The 16,241-nt window shown below is 35.8% G+C and overlaps 1 protein-coding gene across 5 annotated transcripts in view; it reads right to left on the bottom strand.

Moving 5' to 3' along the window:
• Positions 1-16,241, bottom strand: part of THSD4 (thrombospondin type 1 domain containing 4) — a 301,256-nt gene that overhangs the window by 149,933 nt on the left and 135,082 nt on the right. The window contains exon 1 of one of the 5 annotated variants that reach the window (XM_080608036.1): positions 9,143-11,314. The exons of the other annotated variants lie outside the window; for them this stretch is intronic. Within the exon in view, the coding sequence (XP_080464162.1) occupies positions 9,143-9,172 (30 nt within the window). The 5' untranslated portion in view covers positions 9,173-11,314. Of the gene's footprint in view, positions 1-9,142; positions 11,315-16,241 lie in introns of those variants that run through there. 5 annotated transcript variants of the gene reach the window in all.

Here is a 16,241-nt window from a genome sequence, read left to right on the forward strand (position 1 = left end):
TTCTGTGGATATTTACCTAGAAGATAGGACCTACTTCAAGCAACAACTGTAACTTTTACTGGAAGCAGAACAGCTGCCACAGTACTGGTGGGTAACACCATTAACACCATGCCTGGTACATCAATGTGATAGGGCATAGCTCCAAATCCCTAAATCACTAAAATGTCAAAATTGGAAAAAATTTCAACCACCTTTTAAAGTTGGTTAAAGAAAAAGCAAAACACTCATGCAAGACACTTACAGAAAATACTGTTTTTTTAACATTTTCCAACAGAATGCCTTAAAACAGTTGTTATAACAAAAATTTGATTTCACTGGTATTTATTTGCAGTTTAAACACTACAGATGCTCAGAAGCGGCAATATTTTTTGCCAAAACAAGATGAGCTACAAAATATTATAAACAATATTTGTCATTTCTAAACACAGCCTCTCTCCTTGGAATCTGTTTTATTACAGGAACATCAAAGAAATGTATTTGAGAACATAAAAGGGATGCCTGGGAGACTCATCCAACATGAGACGATTTCACATCTGGTCCAATCTAGAAAACAGAGTTCTAAGAACAGCACAGAAAAAAAGGCTGTTACGTTCCATGCTTTTCTAAAAGCAAAAACGCAATTCCTCCCATAACAAATGATCCATGAAACTCCTGAAACAACTATTACCAATCCAGTTTCATTCTTGCTGCTGAATGGCTACTGCAAAGCTAAACACAGGAAAACCTGAGAGCTGGAACACAATACGAGTAGTGAAACTGAGGATTTCTGACTTCCTCTCCGTTGCATCACCGGTATGCAAAAGGGAGTAGTGGCAAAAACAGCAGTAGCAATGATTTCATTTATATGATTAGGATTACTTGAAAATACTATACATAGAATCACAGAATCATTTAGGTTGGAAAAGATCATAAGTTCTTCAAGTCCAACCATCACGAAACACTACTACATCCACCACTAAACCATGTCCTGAAGCATGGATCCACCTTGTTAGAAAAGTTACCAGAAAGCTTAACATGAGAAGAACAGCTCTACAGAAAATATTTTCTGAAGGATGTAGTCTTGAGTTTCAATTATACTTTACTCAGCAAAGCTTCACTGCAGGAGAAAACAAATAAGATGAAACCATTTTTTAACAATGACTCACAGAGCAAAAATAGGCTGAAGCTTTTCATAAGTACTGTTTTCACCAGCTGCTTGATATCCCAGCACAGAATTTAAAACTAACACAAGTATAAAAACAATACTTTAGATTCACAGAAAGTACATCACAGTGCTTGTACTGGCTCCTGTACGATACAGAAATGTACACAGCTTTAAGAATCTGGTACAACTGAAAGGTTAAGCAACAACAACCAGAAGCTCACATTTTAGAAAGTACTGTGCAACAGAAGTTAGGCAGTTTATAGCCCATGAAGATCCAGTTGGTTACCTCTGCTGTTTATGATCAATTTTGGGGCTGTCTCAGTTGGTTCTGGCCAGTATCTGGTCTTGTGAACTATGTCTGTACCAGGACAATTAACAATGATAGTGAAGCACGCACGAGGTATACTGTCCACAAAATTACTTCTTCTAGAATCTAAGACAACTATATATCTGCAATTAATCAGTCAGATTGTTTTTCATGTTGTGTTCAGTAACACACAGGTCCTTCTTTCCTATTATGCCTATCAAACTATGCCTCCAGCTAACTCTCTTGTTTCATGAGAATTTAGTAAAATTTCTCAAACAAATACAGTTCATCAATATTCCAGGGATGTTTAAATTTGCTTTGCCATACATCTTGGGGGATTTCTAAACACAAAACTGACATTACCAAGTGAACTTCTGATGTTGCTGATCACAAATCTCAAATAATTGCAACACAGAATTCAATCTCAGAAGTTCACTGCACACTAAACATGTACATTCATTGTTCAGTTAGGTTGGTACTTAGAACTAGTTTGGCTTGCCTGTAGTAACAGCAGCTTTTAAGACAAGGTGATGCATGCATTTGTAATGTGCCCTCGAGGGGGCAGAAATCATACGAAGACCAGAACAAAGAATGAACAGGTAATATATATGGAAAACAGAAAGAGTGATAATAGAAGCAGTTTCATCCAATTTGATTTTGTTGCTGAAGACAACAATGATCACAGCACTGTATGGAAGGTGGAAGAAAATCACAATGTATAAATATTGCTTACAAAACAATAACCTTTTCTTTTAAATGTCTTGCTCCCCTAGAGAATGAAAAATTAAGCTAGATAACTACATGGGGCAGGGGGTTGAACTACAGAAGCAATTCCAAGCTCCAATCTAGCCTTATTAGCTGCACAAATTCATTAGTGTCCATAACAGAGGTGAATGACCTTCGAGCAGTGTAAGAGTCCACTACAAACATTCCAGAGTTCAGAAGTCATGTCCGTCACTGTGACTTTGTGTTGGCAAAGGGGCTTAACAAATCCCAGGCACAGAAGATAAACTGCATCTGCCCACATACAGCAAACTCTAAACAAACAAATCTCACAACAATAAAATCTATTTGTTTTAATAAAATTCTACAGGCTGTAAAAACAATATCCTTGTACAGGTAGGATTTCCACAGGTCAAGCACTTTTCAGACATGCACCATTTCTTGAAACACAAGCAGAAATTGGAGTAATTCCTTTAAAATAAAGGCTTGTCTTGGTAGGAGACAGAGACACTATAAAAATATAACAACTATTTTCCAGTTTTAAAGAACACAGATACTTTAGGCTGCTTCCAGGCAGCCCACTGTACCTAGGCATGGGTTTACATGCTGGGAATTCAGACACTAGCATAGTTTTGGTGCAAACATAATTTTTCCACTCAATACAGGAATAAACACATGGAAAAAAAATCACGTTTCCTTACAATACCTGAGAGTTGCACAAGGCTACCTGAACCTATTTTAAAAGGTGTTTGTTGCCTCACAGCAAACAAAGATGAACATTTGAAAATTAAGCTGTTGTCCACACCAAAATTTAGTGTCCAGTTTGCCTGTGTTCGTATTTTATTAGGGAATGCATCATCCCTCAAATCTCTCAATGTCACATTCAGCCCTTCTCCAATTTTACTACTGATGATACTTTAAGGCACACTTTTCTCTAAATGAACTGTTTATGAACTCATTATGAAGTCATGAAACAAAAATATTTACTAACTGAAGAAATGTATAAACTGTTATTAAAAGAGCAAAAGATTAGCCAATTCTTCTTCAGCTTTAGCTACAGACCCAACTTTTATTGGACTTCAAAAAATACAATAAAATGAAATTTGGTCTATCAGCATAAACCCCAAAAGATTTTCTGCAGTGGCTGAGATAAATTCAAATATATTTAAATTTAAGAACAGAAAATTATAAAATATACAATAATACATTTTTTAAAAATCACAAAAAAAGGCATCAAACCTTTTACTCACTGAACAAAGCCTAGTAACAAAGCACAATAAGAAGAAAAAGCATGTTTGAATTTTAAAATCCAATTTACCTTCAAAAATAAAAAAAAAACATTGCATATATGCACATAGTATATCTGCCTTGAATAACTTGAAGAAAAATGTTCAAAAAGAAAAAAATGTAGAATTTTTTACATCAAGATGATTCAAGTGCCGATCAAAAAGCTTAATGTGGTCCCAAAAATATAAAAATATACCTAAGCAATGGAAAATCATTAAAATCAAGCAAAAACAAAAGCAGGGAATAAGGTGAGAAGAGGCACAGAAACCCACACCTAATCCATATAATGTTTTCCATGAATGTTTACTGCACTGAATTCAAAGGCATGATTCGTATTTATTCATCTATGTAGAATTACTGGTAGGTCTCAGAGCTAGTTACTGTTTTATCAGAGAAAAAGAGTAACTGATGTCTTCTTCAGCAAAGCCACATTCACCGCTTTGCTAAAAAGTTGCTAGCTTCTAAAGAAGGTGTTGAGAAGGAAAACAATTCTCCATTTACTGCATCCCAAAAGGGGCGCGCACACACACGCACACACACAAAAAAAGCTTTTCCAATATTTTCAATTTGTTACAATGAGTATTCTTACTGAGCTGACTCTTCTGAAAAGGAAACAGAAAAGACCTTCTCAATTCTGACGGATGAACTGGAGAAATCAGAGATCCAAGCTATTTTTCTAATTCCCTCTGGAAGATCACCGTCTGAACCGCCAGCATGGAAGTGTACTTAACTAATTCATTTTTGCCTAAAACAGCATTCAACAGCAATGAAGTTGCTAAAAATTGGTAAGTTTCCTACTGAAGTTGTTGAGATTCAGGCCCAAAACTTGGCAAATACAAGATGATTTAAAACCATGTTTTATTTAAGCTGTTTGTTGTACTGTGTAAGTATGTGAAATGCACACGTTTCCTCCTCATTTTACCCAAGCTTCGTGATACCTCGGAGTCCTGTGTTATATCCTCACAGAATGTTCTCTTACTAGTGTCACTGCAAAACTGATGCATCTCCAGCAGAATGATCTAGGTTTGGTCATGCTCTGAGTATCATTAATAAAAGTATCAATTAAGCTACAACTAGAGAATCCCATTTGTGTCTTTCCTCATACTTTCCATCCTACTGGGCTAAGCAGAACTGTGTGTATGCTAAAGAGAACAAATTGGTGATAAAGTATGGTGCAAAACAACCCATTCTAGCTAAGCAAGACTACAGTAATTTATTGTAATCAGATGCCAAGAACAGCGTTGAGGAAGAAGCATCTGCTTTGTAAGAACATGTATTGAACACTATAGCTGGAACTTAGTCTCTAAAAAAGTTATACCAAGCAATTCTTCCACCTTTGTTTTTATAAAATATCACCAACGTATTCTTGAATTATCTGTATAAATTCATTAGGCTTTTGTGTCAAGGCTCACATATCTATGGAAAACAGCTCTGGAGACTTCAAAAGGGAATAAATATGGACAAGAAGGGAAATAAAATACCTCTCATACACATTCAGGAATATGATTTTATTCATAACCATTTTAAAGGTGATCACTAGTACTCTGCAAATATTTCTTATACTTACATGAAGAACTAAGCTTAAATGCACACTTCCACTTCTGTCATAGTTCTTTGTGTGTTCTTGAACTTGAGAAGAAAAAATCAGACCACACACACACATGGCATCAACAACAGCCCAACATCAGTAAACATTGGTAAATCAAATGACCGAACAAGTCTCTGCCATTTCTAATTTCTGTAAGGTCAGCATCCCAGCAAAAACAGTTATTGAAATTATAGGCACAGCTCTAGAATGGAAAGAGAAAGATGATGTCTGTAAAAACATTCTGTTTTCTTAAATAAAAATTCAGATTTTTCTTTTAAAGTCATCTTTCTCTGGTACAATACATACATACTTATGTTTCTAATTTCCACTACACAGGGTTTGTTGAAACTACACACAAGCCAAACTACACTAAAATACTGCCAGTGAACTATTAGGATCGTTTGACTGTAGGTACAACAACTTTAACCTGGGCCAAGCTTTCATTTCATGAAGTGCACTTAGGTGCCAGGTTAAGCTGCCTCAAACTACAAAGCTAACCATGTCATGTGGCTGACATTATTGATATATTTAAATGCACCATAATTTAAAAAGAAAATCTATCAAATTTAATGCATGTGCTCCAGCAGATTTTTATAAGGGGCTTTGAACAGATCAGGTGTCACCGCTATAAAGAGGGAACAGGAAGTTATTCACAAGCATTTTGACGACTTCTCTGTTGAGCAGCATATACGAATGCTCTTGTTCAAAGATAACCACATTGTCAGAATTCCAGGAAATTGCATTTTCTCATCATCAGTAACAACATAGTATATTCCTCTGCTTGCACAGAAGTTGTAGCCAAAAAAAGGACTAAAAACGTCAATCACATGTAACAACATCATATTTGTTCTGTTTTATTCAAGTTTTGCCAACAGTGCTGTCATAAACTATTGACTGTTAAAAACCTGTTGTTACAGTAATATAAAATGTTTGGGGCCCCAAAATAGGGCACAGATTCGTGCATCAAGAAACCCTTTAACAAGTGTTTGAACTCTCCTCGTTAACTTTACGATGTTTGAAATTTTTGTGTATAATCTAGTCATTTCTTTTAATTTTATTTCTCTCAGCAACCATAGAAGCTGGAAACTTACATTACTTTAAATGAAAACCTATGTTATGATACATTCATTTGACTCCAGGCTGCAGGACTTTAAGAACAGTCAAATACCATGGCACTTGTGAAAAAAATATGAGAACTGTCAATGCTGAGATTCCAGTTTCACTGCATAGCCACAAGAAAGTCTGGCTAATTTCAGGTTCTGTTAAAAAATTAATTTCAAACCAGTTTGATCAAGCTCATTTTGATCTATATGTACACTGTTTTACAATCTCTGTTCTAATCTTATTAAAGTTCAGATACCTCACAAACTAAGGTGGTAACAGATGACATACAGAATTCTTTCCTATTCTGAGCAATTGAAAGAAGTTCAAAAACTTTATAGGAAAACTTAAACAATGTGAAATTGAAACTGACAGGAACTCTGCATAGACTCCTGTGAAACTAAATTGTCTTGTAAACATCTTGTAAATGCAAGCTTCTGCATCAAAATTGAAGCTCTGGTCTCAACAAAGAATTATGACTCACGTTTTAGTTCTCCCTGAGAATATGCTCCCACACCTTTGCTCGAGGGCAAAACACAACTTCCTGCAGATCAGTGTGGTCAAAGCAGAAAGTACATGAGACACATTCTGTTACAGTGAAGTGCCACACTTACATTAATCCAGTCCCTATGTACATTTCACCACCATAATGCCTCCCAGATCGTATTTATCCTATAAAATACTGTTCCCATTTTAGAGAGGAAGAGCTGAGGCATTATAAGCATAGTTTGGACAAAGATGCATCATGTAGAGGATGCAGGAACCAGTTCCTAGCAAGCCACCCAAAGGAGGGAAATCACAACACTCTTGGGTTCTACCTCAGTAAACAGGGAGGGGGGGAGGGGAGGGGAGGGGAGGGGAGGGGAGGGGAGGGGAGGGGGGAAGAAAAAAGAAAAAAATAAAAATAAAGGGCTACAGAGTGAAAAAAGAGCTTTGAGTTCTAGTTTGCACATTCAGCACGTATTGAGGTATCCTCACACAAACTAGCTATAACCAAAGAGGTTAAATGAAATATCCAAGACCAGACAGAACATCTACAGCAGAACAGCCCTATTTGTTTGGCTAGAACAGAGATCTGAACCCACGCTAGCTCTCTGAGGCACATGACCAGCCAATCTACATATCCTGGCAATTTCAACACTCTCTCTGCTAGATGCTGATTAGGCTTCAAGTTTTCTGCTTTTCAAGTGTCTCTTCTTTTACACGTACACTACAACAAATTTAATGCCTGTATTCCTAACAGGGTAGTACTTTTTTAATGGTTTTCATTCAACATTTAACACAATAATGTCTGGTCTGTGTGTGTCTATCTGTACGCATGTACCTGCATAAAAGCAAAATATGTGCACATACCAAACTACTGTCTATATACCTTCCTCCCAAGGGTTTATTTATTTATGTTGACAAATTGGTCCAAACCAGTGTACCAAAGTCATAATTTGTGTTTTATTAAAAGTGCCTAAAAACATACTGGACCTTTTCCAGGCTCTGAAGTAATATTATAATATAGTTAAATGAAAACAAAGCCTAAATACTTAATTTCCTGCAGACCAGAAAGATTTCCAAGATTGCCGTTCCAGTTTCCTGATTAAATAATAGATATTTTAGAATATACTGTTACAGTTCTTATTATTTTCAATTTGTTCCCAAGAATTCTTGAAACAAAATTAAGCCTTTACTTACCATTTGGCTCCTTAGTATAAAACAGCTTAGCTGAGACAGCATTTTGGTGCACTGTCATCACTTTCTAAATAATTTCCTATTTTCATTAAGACCTCTCTTGTACTGGTTCCTGATAGCTTACTCTAATTCCTTAGTAGTTTTGCAGTTAACTTCAGCAGCCCCTAAATTCTAAAATTTCTGACGATTCAATTGCAGTAAAAATTCCACCTTATTAATAACTTAATCGCTAGTAACAGTAATTAAGATACTGCTAGTATTAACTTCCCACTATCTGGTATACTAATACTGTAAAAGATGAGCAGAACGTTAGCAACAAATACACTTTCATATGGTATCTTTAGTAACTCTGTCTCGATGATGAGTTCTGAAATACCACTAGTCAACTTCATAATTGCTAACAATGCATTATCACAGAGACACTGCCACAAACCAGCACAGTTATCCACCTGCAAACAAACAAAAACAGCTGATCTCTGCACCGCAGACACCGCAGGAGACAGTGTTGATTCAAACTGACAGAGAAAGGAAAAAGAAAAAAATCAAGACAACAATGAAACACTAATTCCATTTATTGTTTCAATGACTTTTTTGGCACTAACCTCATAAACCCTCACTTCCCCCTTCTCCCCCATATGTTCATAGAAGAAAACTATGTAAATTCAAATCTACCCATGCTACCTCTTCTTGCACACAGCAACAGCATATACGTGTTTGCACAATGACCTCCCCCCTACTTCATGGCCCCATTAACCATGTGGACATTTCTATCTGCCAATCTGCAAACAGACTGCCTCCAGCATACTGCTCACCAAGTGAGATGAATCTTGTGCCAATGCACCACAGCAGCAGTGTACTTTCTGGCACAGCAACTCCTTCCATGGAGTTCCTGCAGAACACATTCGCCATTTCAGCAGCCTCTCCAAGCAACCTGACCAGTGACACCCAGCACAAGCCTCCCTTACACAAACCGACACACCGAAATGCCTGCCCTTTTACGCGTGGGGTCTCATATGCTGAGCTTCTTGTCAAGGTGCTATCTCTACACATCCAGCAGAGAGGAACCTATAAGCCCTTTTTGGGAGTCCCAACCACATCACTATAATTATATATTGAAAGTCAAACAGTTTTAAAGCTCTGATCTTTAACATAAAAAACAATCCAGTGAATCGGCAAATTCTGGAACGAAGATAAGTTTTTCTATGGTATCATAACGTAGGAATAACTGCAAAGTTTTGATCCATGTAGTAGAATGAGAATGAGTATTTATGCAGTCAGTCCCCTTTTTAATAACTTTCTCTCCATTGCTTACTTGTCCAGGTGTTAAACAGAGCCCTTGCATCCGAGTTACAGAACAGTATTTCTCCTGCAGCCCTGTTTCTTTGCAATAAAAGCTAAATGACTTCGTTTCCTTTGGCTATTTAACCTCAGAAGAGGGGTCTTGCACTAACTACATGATTCTCTTTTACAATCCCTTTCCTGTCTCTTTCAAATGAATTTCAAATGGTTGTTGGGGTTTTCTGTTGGTTTTTTGTTGTTGTTTTGTTTTTTTGGGGGGGGGGGTTGGGGGGGGTAGGGGGGGAAAAGGAAGGGAAGGGAACTGCCGAACTGCCATGTTTTGGTCATTCTGATTTAAGGTAATATGAAACAGATTTGGTTCTCTTGTTTACTTAAAAGGCATTAACCATAAATTTGCAGTTCCTGCATAAGAAACAATCACTTCCTTCTCAGCCATTGTACAGAGTACACCGTTCATCATTTTGCCTCTTTTGTGAATGCAGCACAAGGTATCTTTCTATAGGTTATCACAGCTTTTTTTGTTAGAATATATCCACGAAAACTCTGGAAAGAAACTGAGAAAGAGGAGTGGATTTGAGATCACATTTATTTTGTATTTTTACCTACACCTTAAATTTTTACCTTAGAATTAATTTCTGTATAATGGCAGAAGAATAGTAATTCAGAAACAAAACCAATGGTCAAGAGCTCAGACTTGTTTATGAACAACTGACTGGTGTGTCACTGATTATTTCTTCCTAAATGCTTTCAGATAGCATCCTTTGATAATAGCACATTATCTCTTAAGTACTCACTCAAAAAGTTGTACAGGATTTTATCTTGCTTCTTTAAAAGCATCTTTGGTGCAGAACATGACTCTACTGTGAGGATTACTAAATGGCATGCCCTGCTGTTTGTACTGTGAACTCAAAACAATCATGTTCATCTCTTTTACTTCCTACCCAGCAAATATTGCCAGCTCTGGGTCTCAAAAAGATGTACTTAGAATTACTAACATATCAAAAACTTCAAGAAGAGAAACTTCAGAAAAAGTCAAAACTGAAGGGACTGTTATTAAAAAACAAAACCAAACAAAAATCCTCTACACTAGACAGCTGAATAAAAGGTCTAAAAGATCGGAAAAGAAAAGAAATGGCTGGCAGGGAATTATCGAGAAGGTTTGTTTATTCTTCAGATGCTAGAATTGCCAGTTGCCTTGATATCAGAGACTGAAGAAGAGAGTTCTTGACTCAGTGCTAGACACATACAGTCAGTAGCACACAGGAGGGATCATTTGATTATTTCAACCTGGGAAATACTGCCAGATTAACAAACAAACCCATCTTCATTTGTAGCCTGATCTGTTTAATCAGGAAAAAAACAACAAAGCCCTACAGTATACAATATTTGTATTTTCTAGTCCATTAGCATCTCCAGCATTCTTAAAACTCTGTTGTTGTTTTTTTGAGTTTTGCTGTGGATTTTTTTTAAATGTATTGTTTTGAAACTAAGAGAGAAAAGTGTCTCTAATGTAGTAAGATTGCCTGTGTCACTTACTCGGAGATAACAGCCTTTTACTTTCAGGACTCTTACAGTGATACAATTAAGCTCAAAGCTAGTATGTATTTTCTGACACTGTTAGACAGAAGAGTTCTCTGCAGACTAAGAATTACACTTGGTCTTTTTTGAAAGGCATCTCAACCTGCAAAATCATTGTTAAAGAACTGCAGAAATAACAAATTAAAAGCTACACACGACTCCTTTACCTCTTTATGTCTCAAGCTGTTTCAGATAGATTGTTTAAGTATTACTGACCACATCTGACAGGAAAAGAAACAGAGACACAAAGTAGAGCAGAAAAATAATCACAATTTGAATAAGCCATTCTATGGGGTACTTCTGCATATATTTTTCTTCCAAACTGAAGTAAAACAGCCATTTTCCAAACCATATGCTATGCAGAATATTTAAAAGCCATTTAAAAACATTTTAGAATGTTTTAACATACAGTGATAACATTTTTCTCCAGTATTTAGAACTGTAAGCTAATTTTTAATGTTACTGAACTATACTGTACCTTTTCACAAGTCTTGTTAGGCAAAAGTTCAAGAAAACAGTGAAATCTTCCTTTAGGGTTCCAAGTATTGAACCAAAAATATGTTATGTCCACAAATACAATATGCAAATTTTACATGAATTCATTCTCATTAAGTGAAATTTAGTCAGAAATGTCATACCTGCTTAAGGTTACGTCGGAAGGGTTTATGCTGTATCTACACTGTTCTAAGTTAAAGTGATCAAGTATAGTTTGTCCCACTGTAACTGGCATAAAAATGAAAAAAGATCAAAACACAACAGCACTAGCACAAATGCTGCATCATATGATCTGAATAAGTACACTGAATGTCATTATAAGCAATGTCTGATCCGGATCACATCTTTATTACTGAGTGATTTGTAAGGAGACTATAGACTGCATCACAGCACATCCAGATAGCAGCTTCACCTAAGAGTTGGGAGCGCTGTCCTTTGAATTATGAGGTCTTTCTTAGGACAAGAGGTTGTTAGACAAGGGGAGAAGAATGACTGTATCTTATCTGACTTGAATGCTTTGCTGTTCACAATTTCCCATCATCTGATTTCGCATCAGTTTTACCTCAGTTCAAAAGTACTAAAGTTATCCCTTCCAAACTTTTTATATGCAGTGGTCACACCTGCTGTATATTAGTTATCAGAAGCAACTGAAATCAGGTCATGGCCGAAGATCATATACCAAAAAAATTTATAGTGTTGTTTTACAAATGGAGGAAGGCAGAAAGACTTTTTGTACAGTGAGGTCAAGAAACTTCAGAGGCTTGCTCACTCTCTCTGTAAAACACTTAACAGAAAACTATGCAAACGAAGGAAAAAACTGGCAAAGGAGTTATTTCGTAGCTCCCAGGAACCTGTTTCTTCCATTAACACCTTATTAATGCCAGGCAGGTGTTTCCCAGTGCAATGCTTGGCATTAATAAGTCATTATGAAGAGAAGCAATGAAGAGTCGTATTTCCAACACCCAAGAAATCACAATGGTATATACGAAAAGGCAATGAGAAGGAAAGCACTTTCTATATCTGTTATTGTAACTATATTTTACTCCACTTGTATGGTATCTTTTATAGATCAACTATTTTTTCCTGAAAGAAAAAGCCTCCATCAGCGGCTGTGTACAGAAATAACAACAAAACTAAATAAAGATGTGGCAACTGCTGTTTTTGCCTCACGGAATTTACCGTTTCCTTTACCTATTCCTTTAAAAAGGTCTTGAGTTCAGAGCAGTGTGTCCTTGGCTACTATTGGTAGAATCCAAAAAAAATAAGAAAGAAAACAAAAAAAGCCCCGAGTATTAACAAACAGATTTAATTTTTAATTTTTCATTTGATTCTGAAATGTATTTCACCATTTGAATGCTATTAGGCTCCATAACCTAGTTCTCTACACTTCCATGGAGCATGTTGTGTGGGCAGCCCTATCCTGGGCAAAGTCTTGATGGCAATCTGTAGCATGCAAGTTCTTAACAGGGTGGCTCCCTGGGGGAGAACAACATAAGTAATTCACTATTTCAAGGCCCACTTTTAGAAGAAAGTCAGATAACTAGAAACACTCCATTAAATTGATCCTCCTCAAATGCAAACAATACTTGACACCAATCTTCAACTGCCTTTGTGCTGGTTAGGCTAATTTTAAAGTGCTGAGAGCCACAATGTGCTATTGATGCACAAGGTAATATTTCATTTAGTACAGTTCCTCGGGCTGTTTTCGAAGTTTTTGTATCCCAAGACAGAGATTTGCAATGTTATGGTGTGCTGATGAATATACCTCACTCTTCTGAGCAACCAAGGAAGATAAACAATCAACCAAAAGCCTTTTCTGTAATTTGGCTGAAGCACAGATACAGATATACATGTGCTCTTTATACTATTCTACTGTATTAATCCAGATATTAGGTTTTTCCTTAGGTTTTATGAATTATTACAAACTAAACAGAGAATAGAGAAAGGGGGTAAGTCTGGCTCCAACTTTAAGAAAGCCCAACAAAAAATAAAATAAAATTCATCCTAGACTCCTTTTCTCAGAGTAAACAATCACCATTCCACAAATTGAGATTCCTACAGAAAACAGATTCTTTACCCTTACAAGAATACCCAGTCATAGCCTTATAGGACTACTCTATATTACAACACTTACAAGTTATGAGAACAACCCTAACTTACAGAAGGAACATAGTTCTCATCATTCTAATCTGTTACTCCGATCCTACAGTCATTAAGAGTTCCCTACCAAAGCAAGGATGCAGCCTACAGTTTTGCTACCTGGACACTGGTGCATATCGGCAGAGTTCTTCCAAATGGGAACTCCCTGAGTAACAAAGTTTTTATATGGGGATATTGCACACTTTGTTATGCTTCCTATAGCCAATTTAAGATACCTTCGTATAAAGTTTGTAAGAATTTCAACATCTGATGCAAATTATTTTTTAAAGGGCAAGTAAAATCTCTATTGCCAGTCATTTTGCTACTGAAGTTACTTACTATGGGCATTTGAAAAATACTCAGGTATTTTTCAGGAGATAACTGGGAGATTAAAAAACTAAAATGCAAGGAAAAATTGAATACAAAAATGCCTTCAGAAGATACCTAGAATTCCCACCCAAATCAAGTTTTACGTGAAGTAGTACTTTTGTAAAGTGCGCCACTGCGTGGTAACTAATATCTCTGCAAAGCCAATTAATTGCTTTACAGGTAACAAATAACCCTCACTCTTGCTCCAAAATTATAGTAAGTCAGTGCTTACAACTTTCACGGAACTGAGAACAACTTCTTGCATCAGAAGTCTCCTAGTTATGTGCAACACACACACGCAACATATCTCCATATACGTAAATTTAGTAAAATATGGTCAAGTCCAAAATTATTAACAGCATTTGTATTGACATTTCACTTTATTTATTAAAACCACCTCAGTATTCCACTTCCATTTTTCTTCAAAAATTAAGTTACTGAGCAGGATCATCCCACTGGCTCCAGAAGATTTAAAACAAGCAGAAAAATCATCTCAAAGCAAGCAAGCCCACACTTCTGGCTGAATAGCAAATTGAAGAAACTGCATTCAAAGACGTTCTCAAATTTAATAACACTGAAAAAAATTAGAGTGAAGACAGAAGTAGCAAATGTATTAAATGTATTAAAACAATCCACTAAAACAAATAACACATACCCAATATACTGAAATATGGCATATGTATATGTATGGCATATGTATAAACACCTATTGTCTGTGAGACTAAGTATAAATTCTGTAAAAAAGCGAAAGTTGGTAGGATCATCAATGAAAAAAGGCTCCAAAATTCATCAGAATGAACACTGCTCAGATGTGCAATAGAGATCTTTTTTTTTTTTTTTTTTTTTAACAGAAATCATAAAACTGATCAGGACCACTGTTATACTTCTGTGTTTCTGCATGGGCAGAATATCAAGTAATTCATATTTTCTCTAGTTTTACTTTAAAAAAATATTTAATTGCTTTAAAATTCTGGTTTCATTAGAATTCAGAGGCTAGCCTACACCAGGAAGTACGTGATCATTTAGACAATGGGTGAGCTTTTTTGCAGTACTTAAAATACTTTTTGACAGATATCGCAATATCGCAGAAAAGTAAGAAAGTAAGAAAAAAAAAAGAAAAAAAAAGGATAATTTGATCAGAATAATATACACATAAGTTTTGTTACAAGGACCACATCTGAAAAACGAGTTTTAACATCCCTTTTCTACTTGACAAGTTAGGAAGCCTTTACTTCCATCTCTGGGGGCCAGCTGAACAAAAGAACAGCAAAAAGTAAAAAACAGGTGTTCTATAAAAAGAAGGAAATATGTACTGAGATGCTGTTCAGAGGTACTCAAGCAGGTAGTATTGTTCCAACCCTCTGCATGACTCTGCAATGGCCCCAACAACCAGGCTTTAAGATGGACTTTTGTACAGGCTACTATTTTTAAAATCTCTTCTGTTATGCTAAAGTGTAGCTTGACTGCTAAGATTAAGCACTGTTTCCGTTTTATAAGGCCATTCTATCTAATATTGGTTAGCAATTCAGAAAAAGAAATAATGTATTGAACGCTGTTAATAAACATCTGTGTAACGAATTTTCATTATAATGGGTATGACTGCATTTTATATACTGAGAACTTCTGTTACTTGTGGTTGCCTTATGTAACATTTTAAATCATTAACAAGTGAGAAACACCTTAATTCATACATGTTTAATTTTTATTTCCAATGAAGGCACAGCTGTCTTTATCATACTCTTTATTCTGTTTTTCCAGCAGTAATTTTTACTACAGCAATATTTTCTGCCTTTTGTTTCAAAAAGGAAGGTAAACTGAAAATACTAGTCAGAAACAGTATTTCTGGGGACCAACAGATGTTTTTTTACAGGATATTGTTTCTGGTAATGAAGCAAGATGTCCAACAGAGGGTGATAGAGACCACAAATTATCTGATTTTAAAAATAAGATAATGTGGCATTAAGGAAAAGCTACATATTACAAACATTTGAATAAGCTTCATTACTTGAGAAACATTTTCAGTTAGCTGTAAATACTGACAGCTTCTCAGAAAAAAAATTCTCTTACGCATGACAGTCCAAAACCTAAATTAGTTCTCTACTACATCCTTCAGCTACATTCATATTTGCTCAACAGTGTATAATATCTATGATAAATAAAATTATTTTATTTATTTTAAATAGTTTGGTGCTTCCTGATCATGTGGAACAAAAAAAATCTCAGAGTCCATGGAGACAGGAAACATATTCAATAATACTCATTTTCTTTGTCAGACTTATGCATTAATAAATCACTTGGAATGCAAAATTTGATATATGGCACAAGCGAAACACAATAATTAATTTTAATACACATCAATCTATCCTGAAATGTATAGTACTTTCAAGAGGAAGAATGAAGCACATCTCATATGACATTATTCTATCAACTTCCCTCAAACACAAACATACTGTTGAATAGTTTCACTGAAGACTTTGTACTGACTTCCTATTCCTGAACCAGAAAATAAAATAAAATAAAATAAAAAGAGT

This window comes from Anser brachyrhynchus, assembly GCF_964034855.1.
Source record: "Anser brachyrhynchus genome assembly, chromosome: 11".
In the NCBI taxonomy this organism is placed as follows: domain Eukaryota; kingdom Metazoa; phylum Chordata; class Aves; order Anseriformes; family Anatidae; genus Anser; species Anser brachyrhynchus.